Source organism: Oncorhynchus gorbuscha, linkage group LG04 (genome assembly GCF_021184085.1).
Source record: "Oncorhynchus gorbuscha isolate QuinsamMale2020 ecotype Even-year linkage group LG04, OgorEven_v1.0, whole genome shotgun sequence".
Lineage (NCBI taxonomy): Eukaryota > Metazoa > Chordata > Actinopteri > Salmoniformes > Salmonidae > Oncorhynchus > Oncorhynchus gorbuscha.
In genome coordinates, this window is record NC_060176.1 from 80,840,089 (window position 1) to 80,861,023 (window position 20,935).

Here is a 20,935-nt window from a genome sequence, read left to right on the forward strand (position 1 = left end):
ATACAGACCACTGGGGGATAAACACTGCTTTAGAGGGGGTCATGAGCTCCAGACCAGTACAGACCACTGGATGATAAACACTGCTTTAGAGGGGGTCATGAGCTCCAGACCAGTACAGACCACTGGGTGATAAACACTGCTTTAGAGGGGGTCATGAGCTCCAGACCAGTACAGACCACTGGGTGATAAACACTGCTTTAGAGGGGGTCATGAGCTCCAGACCAGTACAGACCACTGGGTGATAAACACTGCTTTAGAGGGGGTCATGAGCTCCAGACCAGTACAGACCACTGGGTGATAAACACTGCTTTAGAGGGGGTCATGAGCTCCAGACCAGTACAGACCACTGGGTGATAAACACTGCTTTAGAGGGGGTCATGAGCTCCAGACCAGTACAGACCACTGGGTGATAAACACTGCTTTAGAGGGGTCATGAGCTCCAGACCAGTACAGACCACTGGGTGATAAACACTGCTTTAGAGGGGGTCATGAGCTCCAGACCAGTACAGACCACTGGGTGATAAACACTGCTTTAGAGGGGGTCATGAGCTCCAGACCAGTACAGACCACTGGGTGATAAACACTGCTTTAGAGGGGGCCATGAGCTCCAGACCAGTACAGACCACTGGGTGATAAACACTGCTTTAGAGGGGGTCATGAGCTCCAGACCAGTACAGACCACTGGGTGATAAACACCCTGGTCTAAAGTAGTGCACCCTATTCCCTATAGACCCTGGTCTAAATTAGTGCACCCTATTCCCTATAGGCCCTGGTCTAAAGTAGTGCACCCTATTCCCTATAGGCCCTGGTCTAAATTAGTGCACCCTATTCCCTATAGACCCTGGTCTAAAGTAGTGCACCCTATTCCCTATAGACCCTGGTCTAAAGTAGTGCACCCTATTCCCTATAGGCCCTGGTCTAAATTAGTGCACCCTATTCCCTATAGGGCCTGGTCTAAATTAGTGCACCCTATTCCCTATAGGCCCTGGTCTAAAGTAGTGCACCCTATTCCCTATAGGCCCTGGTCTAAATTAGTGCACCCTATTCCCTATAGACCCTGGTCTAAAGTAGTGCACCCTATTCCCTATAGACCCTGGTCTAAAGTAGTGCACCCTATTCCCTATAGGTCCTGGTCTAAATTAGTGCACCCTATTCCCTATAGACCCTGGTCTAAATTAGTGCACCCTATTCCCTATAGACCCTGGTCTAAAGTAGTGCACCCTATTCCCTATAGGCCCTGGTCTAAATTAGTGCACCCTATTCCCTATAGGCCCTGGTCTAAATTAGTGCACCCTATTCCCTATAGGCCCTGGTCTAAATTAGTGCACCCTATTCCCTATAGACCCTGGTCTAAATTAGTTCACCCTTTTCCCTATAGGCCCTGGTCTAAAGTAGTGCACCCTATTCCCTATAGACCCTGGTCTAAAGTAGTGCACTATGTTTTACCATAGTTCCATAGGCCCTGGTCTAAAGTAGTGCACCCTATTCCCTATAGACCCTGGTCTAAATTAGTGCACCCTATTCCCTATAGGGCCTGGTCTAAAGTAGTGCACCCTTTTCCCTATAGGCCCTGGTCTAAATTAGTGCACCCTATTCCCTATAGACCCTGGTCTAAAGTAGTGCACCCTATTCCCTATAGACCCTGGTCTAAAGTAGTGCACCCTATTCCCTATAGGTCCTGGTCTAAATTAGTGCACCCTATTCCCTATAGACCCTGGTCTAAATTAGTGCACCCTATTCCCTATAGACCCTGGTCTAAAGTAGTGCACCCTATTCCCTATAGGCCCTGGTCTAAATTAGTGCACCCTATTCCCTATAGGTCCTGGTCTAAATTAGTGCACCCTATTCCCTATAGGCCCTGGTCTAAATTAGTGCACCCTTATTCCCTATAGACCCTGGTCTAAATTAGTGCACCCTATTCCCTATAGACCCTGGTCTAAATTAGTGCACCCTATTCCCTATAGACCCTGGTCTAAATTAGTGCACCCTATTCCCTATAGGTCCTGGTCTAAATTAGTGCACCCTATTCCCTATAGACCCTGGTCTAAAGTAGTGCACCCTATTCCCTATAGACCCTGGTCTAAATTAGTGCACCCTATTCCCTATAGACCCTGGTCTAAAGTAGTGCACCCTATTCCCTATAGGCCCTGGTCTAAATTAGTGCACCCTATTCCCTATAGGCCCTGGTCTAAATTAGTGCACCCTATTCCCTATAGACCCTGGTCTAAAGTTGTGCACCCTATTCCCTATAGACCCTGGTCTAAAGTTGTGCACCCTATTCCCTATAGACCCTGGTCTAAATTAGTGCACCCTATTCCCTATAGACCCTGGTCTAAAGTTGTGCACCCTATTCCCTATAGACCCTGGTCTAAAGTTGTGCACCCTATTCCCTATAGACCCTGGTCTAAATTAGTGCACCCTATTCCCTATAGACCCTGGTCTAAAGTTGTGCACCCTATTCCCTATAGACCCTGGTCTAAAGTTGTGCACCCTATTCCCTATAGACCCTGGTCTAAATTAGTGCACCCTATTCCCTATAGACCCTGGTCTAAAGTAGTGCACCCTATTCCCTATAGACCCTGGTCTAAATTAGTGCACCCTATTCCCTATAGACCCTGGTCTAAAGTAGTGCACCCTATTCCCTATAGGCCCTGGTCTAAATTAGTGCACCCTATTCCCTATAGACCCTGGTCTAAAGTTGTGCACCCTATTCCCTATAGACCCTGGTCTAAAGTTGTGCACCCTATTCCCTATAGACCCTGGTCTAAATTAGTGCACCCTATTCCCTATAGACCCTGGTCTAAAGTAGTGCACCCTATTCCCTATAGACCCTGGTCTAAATTAGTGCACCCTATTCCCTATAGACCCTGGTCTAAAGTAGTGCACCCTATTCCCTATAGGCCCTGGTCTAAATTAGTGCACCCTATTCCCTATAGGCCCTGGTCTAAATTAGTGCACCCTATTCCCTATAGACCCTGGTCTAAAGTTGTGCACCCTATTCCCTATAGACCCTGGTCTAAAGTTGTGCACCCTATTCCCTATAGACCCTGGTCTAAAGTAGTGCACCCTATTCCCTATAGACCCTGGTCTAAAGTAGTGCACCCTATTCCCTATAGATCCTGGTCTAAAGTAGTGCACCCTATTCCCTATAGACCGTGTGTTATGCAGGTGAATGAGGACCCAAAAGCGACTTAACGGAAACAGAGTCTTTATTCCAGTTTTAAACGATAATCCTGGATATTATCTAGGTAAATGCAAAAACAGGAAAACTGAAATCCACTCGTCAGTAGAGAGGAACGACTGGAGACGCGACCACAGACTGCAGGTCGCCTCGGGAAGGCACAGGCCGTAGCTGACATAGACACCTGCTCACACGCAGCATCTGAAGAAGGTAAAAACACGACAGGGCGGAACAAGGACACAGAACTGCGAACATCAAACAAGGATCCGACAAGGACAGAAGCGGAAAACAGAGGGAGAAATAGGGACTCTAATCAGAGGGCAAAATAGGGAACAGGTGTGAAAAGAGTAAATGAGGTAGTTAGGAGAATGAGGAACAGCTGGGAGCAGGAACGGAACGATAGAGAGAGAGAGCGAGAGAGGGAGAGAGGGAGGGGGAGAGAGAGGGATGGAAAGAGGGAAAGAACCTAATAAGACCAGCAGAGGGAAACAAATAGAAGGGAAGCACAGAGACAAGACATGATAATCAATGACAAAACATGACACCGTGGTCTAAATTAGTGCACCCTATTCCCTATAGGCCCTGGTCTAAATTAGTGCACCCTATTCCCTATAGATCCTGGTCTAAAGTAGTGCACCCTATTCCCTATAGGTCCTGGTCTAAATTAGTGCACGCTATTCCCTATAGGCCCTGGTCTAAAGTAGTGCACCCTATTCCCTATAGATCCTGGTCTAAAGTAGTGCACCCTATTCCCTATAGATCCTGGTCTAAAGTAGTGCACCCTATTCCCTATAGGCCCTGGTCTAAATTAGTGCACCCTATTCCCTATAGACCCTGGTCTAAATTAGTGCACCCTATTCCCTGTAGGTCCTGGTCTAAATTAGTGCACTATATATAGGTAATAGGTTCCACCCACACCAAGTGGCTGGGACTTCAATCCCAAAGTTAAACTCCAAAGAGTCAGATAGTACAACATAATACATTCCGTCTCCATGGGTAGTCCTCGTACGGATGCAGAGACAGACAACTGGATTAAGATGACCAAGCATAGAACACCTAACCAAGCATAGAACACCTAACCAAGCATAGAACACCTAACCAATCATATAACACCTAACCAAGCATAGAACACCTAACCAAGCATAGAACACCTAACCAAGCATAGAACACCTAACCAAGCATAGAACACCTAACCAAGCATAGAACACCTAACCAATGAACTGTGTTGGCACGCAGCCTGGCCTAGAATAGCAATGAGCACAGAAACATAAACACCTTTCTTCTTCGCACGGAGGAGATGTCTGAGAGTTTCTTCTTTCTTTCTCCGTAGTCCCTGACGAAGGCCACGTAAAAACACATTAGACTTTTAAAGATGTTGTCTATTGAACATGGCATCATATTAAAGGCTCTTTTAAACTACAGTGGGGCACCATCATTTAAATATACTGTATATATAGCCTAACCAGCCACTCACTGCAAGAGGACTGAATGGTACGCATTCAGGTCTGGGCTCAGTCAGATATACTGTTATATATATATAATTCTTATTACTTATTTTCCACCATAATTTGCAAATAAATTAATTAAAAATCCTACAATGTGATTTTCTGGATTTTTTTTTCTCATTTTGTCTGCCATAGTTGAAGTGTACCGATGATGAAAATTACAGGCCTCTCTCATCTTTTTAAGTGGGAGAACTTGCACAATTGGTGGCTGACTAAATATTTTTTTGCCCCCCTGTATGTGAAGAGTTTTCTCCTTTTGATTTGATTTTCAGGTGGTTGATAAAACAGCATCATTATGGGTACAGTGATACGCGAACCACTTGAAACGCAGCTAATTGATATTTGGTCCATTCAACTGAATGTAAATCAGATGTTTTTTTCCCCTTTCAGCCCACAATCTTTGGGACGTTGACCAATGAGAAGCCAATATATGACAACAAAAGGGTGAGTCACTTCCTCCTTAACTTCATTCTGATTGGCTGTGATAAAACGGCGGGCTTCCTTCCTTCTGATCGGCCCGTGATTACAGGTACAACACTCAAAGTCACAAGTCACATTAATTCAGATATTTTCAATTATTATATTTGCATTTCATATTTTCATTTCATATTCTAATGTCATATTTTCATTTCATATTTTCGTTTCATATTTTCGTTTCATATTTTCGTTTCATATTTTCGTTTCATATTTTCGTTTCATATTTTCTTGTACTGTCACTTGACAGAACAAAAGACCAATCAGAGAAATGTATCCAAAGATAAGGAACAGAGGGCCTCCCTAAGGCACTGCATCGCAGTGCTAGCTGTGCCACCAGAGACTCTGGGATCGAGCCCAGGCTCTGTCTCAGTTGTCCATCCTTCACCATCACACCATCACACCTTCCCCACCTCTCCTTCCCCACCTCTCCTTCCCCACCTCTCCTTCCCCACCACACCATCACACCTTCCCCACCTCTCCTTCCCCACCTCTCCTTCCCCACCACACCATCACACCTTCCCCACCTCTCCTTCCCCACCTCTCCTTCCCCACCACACCATCACAACTTCCCCACCTCCCCTTCCCCACCTCTCCTTCCCCACCACACCATCACACCTTCCCCATCACTCCTTCCCCACCACACCTTCCCCACCACACCATCACACCTTCCCCATAACACCATCACACCTTCCCCACCTCTCCTTCCCCACCTCTCCTTCCCATCACACTTTCCCCATCACTCCTTCCCCATCACATCTTCCCCACCTCTCCTTCCCCACCTCTCCTTCCCCATCACACCTTCCCCACCTCTCCTTCCCCACCTCTCCTTCCCCATCACTCCTTCCCCATCACATCTTCCCCACCTCTCCTTCCCCATCACTCCTTCCCCCCATCACATCTTCCCCACCTCTCCTTCCCCATCACATCTTCCCCACCTCTCCTTCCCCATCACATCCTTCCCCACCTCTCCTTCCCCACCTCTCCTTCCCCACCTCTACTTCCCCACCTCTCCTTCCCCACCTCTCCTTCCCCACTTCTCCTTCCCCACCTCTCCTTCCCCACCTCTCCTTCCCCACTTCTCCTTCCCCACCTCTCCTTCCCCACCTCTCCTTCCCCACCTCTCCTTCCCCATCACACCTTCCCCACTTCTCCTTCCCCACCTCTCCTTCCCCACCTCTCCTTCCCCACCTCTCCTTCCCCATCACACCTTCCCCACCTCTCCTTCCCCACTTCTCCTTCCCCACCTCTCCTTCCCCACCTCTCCTTCCCCATCACACCTTCCCCACTTCTCCTTCCCCACCTCTCCTTCCCCACCTCTCCTTCCCCACCTCTCCTTCCCCATCACACCTTCCCCCACCTTCCTTCCCCATCACACCTTCCCCACTTCTCCTTCCCCATCACACCTTCCCCATCTCTCCTTCCCCACCTCTCCTTCCCCATCACACCTTCCCCACCTCTCCTTCCCCACCTCTCCTTCCCCATCACACCTTCCCCACCTCTCCTTCCCCACCTCTCCTTCCCCATCACACCTTCCCCACCCTCCTCCTTCCCCACCTCTCCTTCCCCATCACACCTTCCCCACCTCTCCTTCCCCACCTCTCCTTCCCCATCACACCTTCCCCATCACACCTTCCCCACCTCTCCTTCCCCACCTCTCCTTCCCCACCTCTCCTTCCCCATCACACCTTCCCCACCTCTCCTTCCCCACCTCTCCTTCCCCACCTTTCCTTCCCCATCACACCTTCCCCACCTCTCCTTCCCCACCTCTCCTTCCCCATCACACCTTCCCCACCTCTCCTTCCCCACCTCTCCTTCCCCACCTCTCCTTCCCCATCACACCTTCCCCACCTCTCCTTCCCCATCACACCTTCCCCACTTCTCCTTCCCCATCACACCTTCCCCACCTCTCCTTCCCCATCACACCTTCCCCACCTCTCCTTCCCCATCACACCTTCCCCACCTCTCCTTCCCCACCTCTCCTTCCCCACCTCTCCTTCCCCATCACACCTTCCCCATCTCTCCTTCCCCACCTCTCCTTCCCCACCTCTCCTTCCCCATCACACCTTCCCCACCTCTCCTTCCCCACCTCTCCTTCCCCATCACACCTTCCCCACCTCTCCTTCCCCATCACACCTTCCCCACTTCTCCTTCCCCATCACACCTTCCCCACCTCTCCTTCCCCATCACACCTTCCCCACCTCTCCTTCCCCATCACCTTCCCCACCTTCCCCACCTCTCCTTCCCCACCTCTCCTTCCCCATCACACCTTCCCCACCTCTCCTTCCCCACCTCTCCTTCCCCACCTCTCCTTCCCCACCTCTCCTTCCCCATCACACCTTCCCCACCTCTCCTTCCCCACCTCTCCTTCCCCACCTCTCCTTCCCCATCACTGACTAACTGAAGATGCAGTTGGAGGAGAGGATCGAAGTCCCCTGTTTTTTCTTGTTGTATCCTAGTCATAGGTCACGCGTGTCCCATTCTTTACAACAGAAGTGAAATCTGCCTAGATTTCAGTCAGTGTGTCCTTATGTGTGAAGTCACATACCCCCGGGGGATTATGTTAACATATGCCAGACCAACTATAGGCTAGTGAGCTGCTCTTTCTGCTCTCGCTCTTGTAGGGACTGCCAGAGTGTTAGAGGGGAGGAGGCATGAGATGAGTCCCAGATGGCAACGTATTTCCTGTATAGTGCACTATAAAGGGAATAGGATACCGTTTGGGATGCAGTCCCAGAGTGAGAGCCAGAGGAGAGTGCAGGCACATGATAGTAGTGCACTTTTTTAAGGGAATGGGGGGGCTATTTGGGATGCAGTCCCAGAGTACCATCCGCAGCCAGAGGAAGCACGGGCACATGATATCAATGCTTGAGGCTTAGCTCCAATGAGCTGTTGGGCCTTTGTGGATTAATTGAATCACAAAGAGTAGTCAAATCCTAATTGATTATCTGGGATTTCTTTCTTCTCTTGATGTTGTTCTCATCGTAAAGTAAAGCTAACCCCACGCTCACCTAACTGTGTCTGATCTGGCTGTGTTAAAACGAGGGCATATTAAGTTCAGTTCGTGCAAAGCTCAACGGCGTGAACAAAGATAATAACACGACGTGGGTTTTCTATTGCACGTTTTAAGTTACCCGAAGATGCTCGAGTGCCATAAAAACACATCTATCATCATACAACATTTGACGTTTTAACAGTGGAGGCTGCTGAGGGGAAGAAGGCTCATAATAATGGCTGGAATGGAGTGAATGGACTGGCATCAACCACTCTGAAACTCTGTGTTTGATTCCATTCCATGAATTCCATTCCAGCCATTACTATGATCCGTCCTCCCCTCACCAGCCTCCACTGAATTGCAATCATCAGAATATTCACTGTATGTGGTGCATGGTACGATCGTCTCGTCTGTAGTGGGTTTTGAGCCAGCAATGCCATGTTAAAGTGAGGGATGAATGAATGAATGAATGAAATTTGGCACACCGGTTGAGAACTAAATCCCCTAACTGGTCAGCAGATGGCGCTGTGATCCGCTCCCTAGTTTTCTTGCTGGAAGGATGTATAGAAATGTTGCATTCTCCCATAGGTATTCTCTAAGAAGTCATGTAAGAAATTCCACTAAGTTGATTACATATCGGAAGTGCTTTTCCGTTTGAATATCCGGAAATTGTGTTGATGTAATTAAAAGCAATATTTTGTCTGCTGTCTTTTACAGCAAATTATGAAGGAACGCTAAATAATTACATGGGTGCTAACAGGCTAATATTTCATTATTGTTGAAGGAGAAACAGAAAAAGATGGACAGAATTAGGATTATAGATCATACAGTCTCATTCAAAGTGAAAAATGCAACATGTCCTCATTGGAGATCTATCTGTTCTATGTACCGAACTGTGATGCAAAACTGAAACCTGGCCACTCTCTCGTCTCTTAGCAACAGTAGCTAGCTATCTAGCTACATTAGTTTTTTGCTTAAATGCGGTGGTTCGCGTTTTCAGTTTTGTGCGAATGCTGCTGTCTATCTAATACAGTCATCAGTACTATTCATATAGGAGTATAATACAGTCATCAGTACTATTCATATAGGAGTATAATACAGTCATCAGTACTATTCATATAGGAGTATAATACAGTCATCAGTACTATTCATATAGGATTATAATACAGTCATCAGTACTATTCATATAGGAGTATAATACAGTCATCAGTACTATTCATATAGGAGTATAATACAGTCATCAGTACTATTCATATAGGAGTATAATACAGTCATCAGTACTATTCATATAGGAGTATAATACAGTCATCAGTACTATTCATATAGGAGTATAATACAGTCATCAGTACTATTCATATAGGAGTATAATACAGTCATCAGTACTATTCATATAGGAGTATAATACAGTCATCAGTACTATTCATATAGGAGTATAATACAGTCATCAGTACTATTCATATAGGAGTATAATACAGTCATCAGTACTATTCATATAGGATTATAATACAGTCATCAGTACTATTCATATAGGAGTATAATACAGTCATCAGTACTATTCATATAGGAGTATAATACAGTCATCAGTACTATTCATATAGGAGTATAATACAGTCATCAGTACTATTCATATAGGAGTATAATACAGTCATCAGTACTATTCATATAGGATTATAATACAGTCATCAGTACTATTCATATAGGAGTATAATACAGTCATCAGTACTATTCATATAGGAGTATAATACAGTCATCAGTACTATTCATATAGGAGTATAATACAGTCATCAGTACTATTCATATAGGAGTATAATACAGTCATCAGTACTATTCATATAGGAGTATAATACAGTCATCAGTACTATTCATATAGGAGTATAATACAGTCATCAGTACTATTCATATAGGAGTATAATACAGTCATCAGTACTATTCATATAGGAGTATAATACAGTCATCAGTACTATTCATATAGGATTATAATACAGTCATCAGTACTATTCATATAGGAATATAATACAGTCATCAGTACTATTCATATAGGAGTATAATACAGTCATCAGTACTATTCATATAGGAGTATAATACAGTCATCAGTACTATTCATATAGGAGTATAATACAGTCATCAGTACTATTCATATAGGAGTATAATACAGTCATCAGTACTATTCATATAGGAGTATAATACAGTCATCAGTACTATTCATATAGGAGTATAATACAGTCGTCAGTACTATTCATATAGGAGTATAATACAGTCATCAGTACTATTCATATAGGAGTATAATACAGTCATCAGTACTATTCATATAGGAGTATAATACAGTCATCAGTACTATTCATATAGGAGTATAATACAGTCATCAGTACTATTCATATAGGAGTATAATACAGTCGTCAGTACTATTCATATAGGATTATAATACAGTCATCAGTACTATTCATATAGGAGTATAATACAGTCGTCAGTACTATTCATATTAACCGAACGGACCTCCTTACAACAAACAAACAAGAATATGAAACACAGATCATTCACTTTATTTTAATTGGCGATGTAATGATGAATGAATCACCTATGGCTAAATGTGGTAGCTGCATGCTGTCTGTGTTCACATCCCACTCAGTCCAATCACCAATGTCGGCTAAAAAAAACATGTTTTATTTGGATGTCATAAGGTGAATGCACCAATTTGTAAGTCGCTCTGGATAAGAGCGTCTGCTAAATGACTTAAATGTAAATGTAAATTTGACCTTTATTTAACCAGGCAAGTCAGTTAAGAACAAATTCTTATTTTCAATGATGGCTTAGGAACAGTGGGTTAACTGGTCTAGGAACAGTGGGTTAACTGGTCTAGGAACAGTGGGTTAACTGGTCTAGGAACAGTGGGTTAACTGGTCTAGGAACAGTGGGTTAACTGGTCTAGGAACAGTGGGTTAACTGGTCTAGGAACAGTGGGATAACTGGTCTAGGAACAGTGGGTTAACTGGTCTAGGAACAGTGGGTTAACTGGTCTAGGAACAGTGGGATAACTGGTCTAGGAACAGTGGGTTAACTGGTCTAGGAACAGTGGGTTAACTGGTCTAGGAACAGTGGGTTAACTGCCTTGTTCAGGGGTAGAACGACAGATTTGTACCTTGTCAGCTCGGGGGTTTGAACTTGCAACCTTCCGGTTATTACCGCTCTAACCACTAGGCTACTCTGCTGCCCCAATAGAGGGAGAGAGGTTACAAGAGATAAAGATGGGAGGACCTTTCAGCAGGACAATAACCTAAAACACGAGGCCAAATCTACACTGGAGTTGTTAACCAAGAAGACCAGTGAATGTTCCTGAGTGTCCGAGTTACAGTTTAGGATTAAATCAGATTGAAAATCTATAACAAGACCTGAAAATGGTTGTCTAGCAATGATCAACAACCAACTTGACAGATCTTGAAGAATTTAGAAAATAATAATGGACTGCCTAATCAGGTAGGGAGGGGACACTATGAAATACTGCCTAATCAGGTAGGGAGGGGACACTATGAAATACTGCCTAACCAGGTAGGGAGGGGACACTATGAAATACTGCCTAATCAGGTAGGGAGAGGACACTATGAAATACTGCCTAATCAGGTAGGGAGAGGACACTATGAAATACTGCCTAACCAGGTAGGGAGGGGACACTATGAAATACTGCCTAATCAGGTAGGGAGAGGACACTATGAAATACTGCCTAATCAGGTAGGGAGGGGACACTATGAAATACTGCCTAATCAGGTAGGGAGGGGACACTATGAAATACTGCCTAATCAGGTAGGGAGGGGACACTATGAAATACTGCCTAATCAGGTAGGGAGGGGACACTATGAAATACTGCCTTAATCAGGTAGGGAGAGGACACTATGAAATACTGCCTAATCAGGTAGGGAGGGGACACCATGAAATACTGCCTAATCAGGTAGAGAGGGGACACTATGAAATACTGCCTAATCAGGTAGGGAGAGGACACTATGAAATACTGCCTAATCAGGTAGGGAGGGGACACTATGAAATACTGCCTAATCAGGTAGGGAGGGGACACTATGAAATACTGCCTAATCAGGTAGGGAGGGGACACTATGAAATACTGCCTAATCAGGTAGGGAGGGGACACTATGAAATACTGCCTAATCAGGTAGGGAGGGGACACTATGAAATACTGCCTAATCAGGTAGGGAGGGGACACTATGAAATACTGCCTAATCAGGTAGGGAGGGGACACTATGAAATACTGCCTAATCAGGTAGGGAGGGGACACTATGAAATACTGCCTAATCAGGTAGGGAGGGGACACTATGAAATACTGCCTAATCAGGTAGGGGGGGACACCATTAAATACTGCCTTATCAGGTAGGGAGGGGACACTCATAGGGAGGGGAAATACTGCCTAATCAGGTAGGGAGGGGACACTATGAAATACTGCCTAATCAGGTAGGGAGGGGACACTATGAAATACTGCCTAATCAGGTAGGGAGGGGACACTATGAAATACTGCCTAATCAGGTAGGGAGGGGACACTATGAAATACTGCCTAATCAGGTAGGGAGGGGACACTATGAAATACTGCCTAATCAGGTAGGGAGGGGACACTATGAAATACTGCCTAATCAGGTAGGGAGGGGACACTATGAAATACTGCCTAATCAGGTAGGGAGGGGACACTATGAAATACTGCCTAATCAGGTAGGGAGGGGACACTATGAAATACTGCCTAATCAGGTAGGGAGGGGACACTATGAAATACTGCCTAATCAGGTAGGGAGGGGACACTATGAAATACTGCCTAATCAGGTAGGGAGGGGACACTATGAAATACTGCCTAATCAGGTAGGGAGGGGACACTATGAAATACTGCCTAATCAGGTAGGGAGGGGACACTATGAAATACTGCCTAATCAGGTAGGGAGGGGACACTATGAAATACTGCCTAATCAGGTAGGGAGGGGACACTTTGAAATACTGCCTAATCAGGTAGGGAGGGGACACTATGAAATACTGCCTAATCAGGTAGGGAGGGGACACTATGAAATACTGCCTAATCAGGTAGGGAGGGGACACTATGAAATACTGCCTAATCAGGTACGGAGGGGACACTATGAAATACTGCCTAATCAGGTAGGGAGGGGACACTATGAAATACTGCCTAATCAGGTAGGGAGGGGACACTATGAAATACTGCCTAATCAGGTAGGGAGAGGACACTATGAAATACTGCCTAATCAGGTAGGGAGGGGACACCATGAAATACTGCCTAATCGGGTAGGGAGGGGACACTATGAAATACTGCCTAATCAGGTAGGGAGGGGACACTATGAAATACTGCCTAATCAGGTAGGGAGGGGACACCATGAAATACTGCCTAATCAGGTAGGGAGGGGACACTATGAAATACTGCCTAATCAGGTAGGGAGGGGACACTATGAAATACTGCCTTATCGGGTAGGGAGGGGACACTATGAAATACTGCCTAATCAGGTAGGGAGGGGACACCATGAAATACTGCCTTAATCAGCTCTCTGCAAAGCTCTCTCCAATTCTACACCAGCTGTCTCCCTGAAACAAATGGTTGTTTTTTCTTTATGTGAAGGCAGCAATGTAAAGCAAACTCTTTGCCTCGTAAAACTGAGAGAATGACCTTCCTGTTTGAGTGCGTCACAAAGGCACCTATTCCCTATGTGCCCTGGTCAAAAGCAGTGCACTACGTTGGGAAAAGGGGGGCATTTGGGAGTTCGCTTTTGTCTTCTGACTCGTGGGGTGTCAGAAGGGTGTGTGTGTGTGTGTGTGTGTGTGTGTGTGTGTGTGTGTGTGTGTGTGTGTGTGTGTGTGTGTGTGTGTGTGTGTGTGTGTGTGTGTGTGTGTGTGTGTGTGTGTGTGTGTGTGTGTGTGTGTGTGTGTGTGTGTGTGTGTGTGAAAGACTGCCTAGGCAGTGTGACCAGTGTTATGGATGGCTTATTATGGCCTAGACAACTCCAGCTTAGTTTTCACTGCTTCTCTTCAACGGAACCGACCCCAGAACCGACTCCAGAACCAACCAACGTCTGTAAATGTGCGTGCATGGTCTGGCTAGCAGCACAGCTGACTGTCTGGGTGTTTGCAATCTGTACATCTCTGAGATATGTGTGTGTGTTTGGCCGTGTGTATCTGAGTAGATGTTTTAGATGTTTAGACTGAAATGGCAAGTACACTTCTTGGTCTGGAAAGCATCAGAAATCAATGAACACAATCGTCCAACTCTTCAACAGTGGTGGAGAAGGTACTCATCCTAAAGATCTCTGCAACAGGATCACCATCATCTGCCTGGAAATCAAACACTTCCTGTAGAGTTTGGTCCCCACTCCCTAAAGCCACACAGACACAGGCCTCCTCAGAACTGAAGACGTGATGAGGAACCTAATAAAAGGATGTGTGGTCTTTGTGTACATCCCAAATTTCCATCAATCACACACACCGAGACAATGTGATGAATGACGTTAAAAGAATACCGCAATGTTCCTCCCCCTCTCAACGCAGTCTCAGACGAAAACAAGGACTGTCATCGGGGCGTTTGCTCAATGGTCTTGGTGCTAAATGTTCTGCGTCAGTGAGGGAGGAATCTGTCTGGAAATCAAACACTTCCTGTAGAGTTTGGTCACCACTCCCTAAAGCCACACAGACCCAGGCCTCCTCAGAACTGACGAAGGACTGATGAACGGGTCTCCATTCTTCAGTCCAGTACAACATGTCATCTAACTGTGAAGTTATGAACTAAAACCCAGTGATCTGGGTTATGTAAACAGACCAACAAAATCATAGAGATCCTGTTAAACTAATATTATTATTACTATTATAATTATTATAATTATTATTGTTATTATTATTACTATTGTTATTATTATTATTGTTGTTAGTATTATTACTATTGTTATTAGTATTAATACTATTCTAATAATAATTATAATAATAATAAGTATTATTGTTATTATTGTTATTATTGTTATTATTGTTATTATTGTTATTATTATTATTGTTATTAGTGTTATTACTATTATTGTTATTACTAGTATCATTATTATTAGTAGTATTATTAATATTACTATTGTTATTATTATTGTTATTATTATTGTTATTACTATTGTAATTGTTATTATTGTTATTGTTGTTATTGTGGTCCTTCTATTAGCTCAGTTGGTTATTAGAGCATGGCGTTATTATTATTATTATTATTAGGTTATTATTATTATTAGTGGTATTATCCCGGGATTATTATTATTATTAGTGTTAGAATGTATATTATTATTATGACTATTAAGTGTTATTATTATTATTTGGTTATTATTATTGTTGTTATTATTAAGCGTCTATTGTTAAATGGCATATATTATTATTATTATTATTGTTATTATTATTAGCGTTATTATTATTAGTTATTATTATTATTGTTATTATTATTATTATTATTATTATTATTAGTTATTGTTATTATTATTATTAGTATTATTATTATTTGTTATTAGTGTTTTTACTATTATTGTTATTATTATTATTGTTATTATTATTAGTATTGTTATTATTGTTATTATTGTTATTGTTATTATTATTATTGTTATTATTATTCTTGTTATTATTATTAGTATTGGTATTATTGTTATTATTGTTATTGTTATTATTATTGTTATTATTATTATTGTTATTATTATTAGTATTGTTATTATTGTTATTATTATTGCTATTATTATTAGTATTGTTATTATTGTTATTGTTATTATTATTATTATTATTGTTGGTATTATTACTATTAGTGTTATTATTATTATTAGTGTTATTGTTAGTATTATTATTATTGTTATTATTAGTATTATTATTCGTGTTATTTTTTATTGTTATTGTTATTATTATTATCATTACTATTATCATTGTTGTTGTTGTTATTGTTATTATTAGTATTATTATTAGTGTTGTTTTTTATTGTTATTGTTATTATTATTATCATTACTATTATCATTGTTGTTGTTGTTATTGTTATTATTAGTATTATTATTAGTGTTGTTTTTTATTGTTATTGTTATTATTATTATCATTACTATTATCATTGTTGTTGTTATTAGTATTATTATCATTACTATTATCATTGTTGTTGTTATTATTGTTATTGTTGTTATTATTATTATAATATTGCATTCTAATCCCAGAATGGTTGTGATGCAACAGTGGCTTTCATGACGCCAACAATGGTTGACTGGCACACACAAATGCACCAATATCCACTTCTAAGGTCTCCGGATGCCTTTGCGTCTTCAGCAGAATGCTTTGTATTTTCATCCAAGGATGTCAGGAGGTCAAGAGGTCAGGCTGGATTATCTTTTCAGATCGACGACTGGGATTGCACAATAGAGGAAGTGATTCACTTCGCTGAGTTCAGGGGTTGAGGGGTTGCTGGGTTTCTTCTGACTTCGTCCACTTGGTATTGTAGGAATGTGAGATCAAAGGAGAAGTCTATACGATCCATTCCAGGGACAATTCCATTTCCCGGAGGACCGAAACACTCCTGGTTTTCATCCTCGTCCTCTAAAAGGAGATATTAGTTCAGACCTGGGACGCCAGGCGAGTGGAATTGAACCCCCCCCACCTTAGGGACCAGAATTGGGTTAAAATCTATTCAGTCTGGCCGTTAACATCCCACAGATTGTGTTCAGTATCAGAATCGTTAGAATGGACATTCCCCTGCCGAGGCTTCATCTGCTCTGAGGTTATTTCTATGGTCAGTGTGACAAGAAGCCCAACATACCATGCTGTGCAACGTGAAACACTATGGTTTCATCCCAACATACCATGCTGTATAACCTAAAACACTATGGTTTCATCCCAACATACCATGCTGTGCAACCTGAAACACTATGGTTTCATCCCAACATACCATGCTGTATAACCTAAAACACTATGGTTTCACCATGCTGTATAACCTGAAACACTATGGTTTCATCCCAACATACCATGCTGTATAACCTGAAACACTATGGTTTCATCCCAACATACCATGCTGTATAACCTGAAACACTATGGTTTCATCCCAACATACCATGCTGTGCAACCTGAAACACTATGGTTTCACCATGCTGTATAACCTGAAACACTATGGTTTCATCCCAACATACCATGCTGTATAACCTAAAACACTATGGTTTCATCCCAACATACCATGCTGTGCAACCTGAAACACTATGGTTTCATCCCAACATACCATGCTGTATAACCTGAAACACTATGGTTTCATCCCAACATACCATGCTGTATAACCTAAAACACTATGGTACTTTACTGCAGGGCTGTATACTTTACTGCAGGGCTGTGTACTTTACTGCAGGGCTGTATACTTTACTGCAGGGCTGTATACTTTACTGCAGGGCTGTATACTTTACTGCAGGGCTGTATACTTTACTGCAGAGCTGTATACTTTACTGCAGAGCTGTATACTTTACTGCAGGGCTGTATACTTTACTGCAGGGCCGTATACTTTACTGCAGGGCTGTGTAGAAGCAGGGTTGTATACTTTACTGCAGGGCTGTGTACTTTACTGCAGGGCTGTATACTTTACTCTAGGGCTGTATACTTTACTGCAGGGTTGTATACTTTACTGCAGGGCTGTGTACTTTACTGCAGGGCTGTGTACTTTACTGCAGGGCCGTATACTTTACTGCAGGGCTGTGTAGAAGCAGGGTTGTATACTTTACTGCAGGGCTGTGTACTTTACTGCAGAGCTGTATACTTTACTGCAGGGCTGTGTACTTTACTGCAGGGCTGTGTACTTTACTGCAGGGCTGTATACTTTACTGCAGGGCTGTATAATTTACTGCAGGGCTGTATACTTTACTGCAGGGCTGTATACTTTATTGCAGGGCTGTGTACTTTTCTGCAGAGCTGTATACTTTACTGCAGGGCTGTATACTTTACTGCAGGGCTGTGTACTTTACTGCAGGGCTGTATACTTTACTGCAGGGCTGTATACTTTACTGTAGGGCTGTATACTTTACTGCAGGGTTGTATACTTTACTGCAGGGCTGTGTACTTTACTGCAGGGCTGTGTACTTTACTGCAGGGCTGTATACTTTACTGCAGAGCTGTATACTTTACTGCAGGGCTGTTTACTTTACTGCAGGGCTGTATACTTTACTGCAGGGCTGTGTACTTTACTGCAGGGCTGTATACTTTACTGCAGAGCTGTATACTTTACTGCAGGGTTGTATACTTTACTTCAGAGCTGTATACTTTACTGCAGGGCTGTATACTTTACTGCAGCGCTGTATACTTTACTGCAGGGCTGTATACTTTACTTCAGAGCTGTATACTTTACTGCAGGGCTGTATACTTTACTGCAGCGCTGTATACTTTACTGCAGGGCTGTGTACTTTACTGCAGGGCTGTGTACTTTACTGCAGGGCTGTATACTTTACTGCAGGGCTGTATACTTTACTGCAGGGCTGTGTAGAAGCATGGTTGTATACTTTACTGCAGGGCTGTGTACTTTACTGCAGGGCTGTATACTTTACTGTAGGGCTGTATACTTTACTGCAGGGTTGTATACTTTACTGCAGGGCTGTGTACTTTACTGCAGGGCTGTGTACTTTACTGCAGGGCTGTATAATTTACTGCAGGGCTGTATACTTTACTGCAGGGCTGTGTAGAAGCAGGGATGTGTACTTTACTGCCGGGCTGTGTACTTTACTGCAGGGCTGTATACTTTACTGTAGGGCTGTATACTTTACTGCAGGGTTGTATACTTTACTGCAGGGCTGTGTACTTTACTGCAGAGCTGTATACTTTACTGCAGGGCTGTGTACTTTACTGCAGGGCTGTATACTTTACTGCAGGGCTGTGTACTTTACTGCAGGGCTGTATACATTACTGCAGGGCTGTATACTTTACTGCAGAGCTGTATACTTTACTGCAGGGCTGTGTACTTTACTGCAGGGCTGTATACTTTACTGCAGGGCTGTGTACTTTACTGCAGGGCTGTATACTTTACTGCAGAGCTGTATACTTTACTGCAGGGCTGTATACTTTAATTCAGAGCTGTATACTTTACTGCAGGGCTGTATACTTTACTGCAGCGCTGTGTACTTTACTGCAGGGCTGTATAATTTACTGCAGGGCTGTATACTTTACTGCAGGGCTGTGTAGAAGCAGGGATGTGTACTTTACTGCCGGGCTGTGTACTTTACTGCAGGGCTGTATACTTTACTGTAGGGCTGTATACTTTACTGCAGGGCTGTGTACTTTACTGCAGGGCTGTATACTTTACTGCAGAGCTGTATACTTTACTGCAGGGCTGTGTACTTTACTGCAGGGCTGTATACTTTACTGCAGGGCTGTGTACTTTACTGCAGGGCTGTATACTTTACTGCAGAGCTGTATACTTTACTTCAGAGCTGTATACTTTACTGCAGGGCTGTATACTTTACTGCAGCGCTGTATACTTTACTGCAGGGCTGTATACTTTACTTCAGAGCTGTATACTTTACTGCAGGGCTGTATACTTTACTGCAGCGCTGTATACTTTACTGCAGGGCTGTGTACTTTACTGCAGGGCTGTGTACTTTACTGCAGGGCTGTATACTTTACTGCAGGGCTGTATACTTTACTGCAGGGCTGTGTAGAAGCATGGTTATATACGTTACTGCAGGGCTGTGTACTTTACTGCAGGGCTGTATACTTTACTGTAGGGCTGTATACTTTACTGCAGGGTTGTATACTTTACTGCAGGGCTGTGTACTTTACTGCAGGGCTGTGTACTTTACTGCAGGGCTGTATAATTTACTGCAGGGCTGTATACTTTACTGCAGGGCTGTGTAGAAGCAGGGATGTGTACTTTACTGCCGGGCTGTGTACTTTACTGCAGGGCTGTATACTTTACTGTAGGGCTGTATACTTTACTGCAGGGTTGTATACTTTACTGCAGGGCTGTGTACTTTACTGCAGAGCTGTATACTTTACTGCAGGGCTGTGTACTTTACTGCAGGGCTGTATACTTTACTGCAGGGCTGTGTACTTTACTGCAGGGCTGTATACATTACTGCAGGGCTGTATACTTTACTGCAGAGCTGTATACTTTACTGCAGGGCTGTGTACTTTACTGCAGGGCTGTATACTTTACTGCAGGGCTGTGTACTTTACTGCAGGGCTGTATACTTTACTGCAGAGCTGTATACTTTACTGCAGGGCTGTATACTTTAATTCAGAGCTGTATACTTTACTGCAGGGCTGTATACTTTACTGCAGCGCTGTGTACTTTACTGCAGGGCTGTATAATTTACTGCAGGGCTGTATACTTTACTGCAGGGCTGTGTAGAAGCAGGGATGTGTACTTTACTGCCGGGCTGTGTACTTTACTGCAGGGCTGTATACTTTACTGTAGGGCTGTATACTTTACTGCAGGGTTGTATACTTTACTGCAGGGCTGTGTACTTTACTGCAGGGCTGTGTACTTTACTGCAGGGCTGTATACTTTACTGCAGGGCTGTATACTTTACTGCAGGGCTGTATACTTTACTGCAGGGCTGTGTACTTTACTGCAGGGCTGTATACTTTACTGCAGGGCTGTGTACTTTACTGCAGGGCTGTATACTTTACTGCAGGGCTCTGTACTTTACTGCAGGGCTGTATACTTTACTTCAGGCTGTATACTTTACTGCAGGGTTGTGTACTTTACTGCAGGGCTGTATACTTTACTGCAGGGCTCTGTACTTTACTGCAGGGTTGTGTTGAAGCAGGGTTGTGTACTTTAAT

At 43.5% G+C, this 20,935-nt stretch overlaps 2 protein-coding genes across 4 annotated transcripts in view; one reads left to right on the forward strand and one right to left on the reverse strand.

The window, feature by feature from the left end:
* The window catches only part of LOC124034708 (BMP-2-inducible protein kinase-like), a 478,039-nt gene that overhangs the window by 165,690 nt on the left and 291,414 nt on the right, over positions 1 to 20,935 (reverse strand). The window lies entirely within an intron of this gene.
* Positions 1 to 20,935, forward strand: part of LOC124034709 (ras-GEF domain-containing family member 1B-A-like) — a 158,129-nt gene that overhangs the window by 28,988 nt on the left and 108,206 nt on the right. The window contains exon 3 of the mRNA XM_046348187.1: positions 5,077 to 5,130. Coding sequence (XP_046204143.1) covers positions 5,077 to 5,130 — 54 coding nt within the window. The remainder of the gene's footprint in view (positions 1 to 5,076; positions 5,131 to 20,935) is intronic.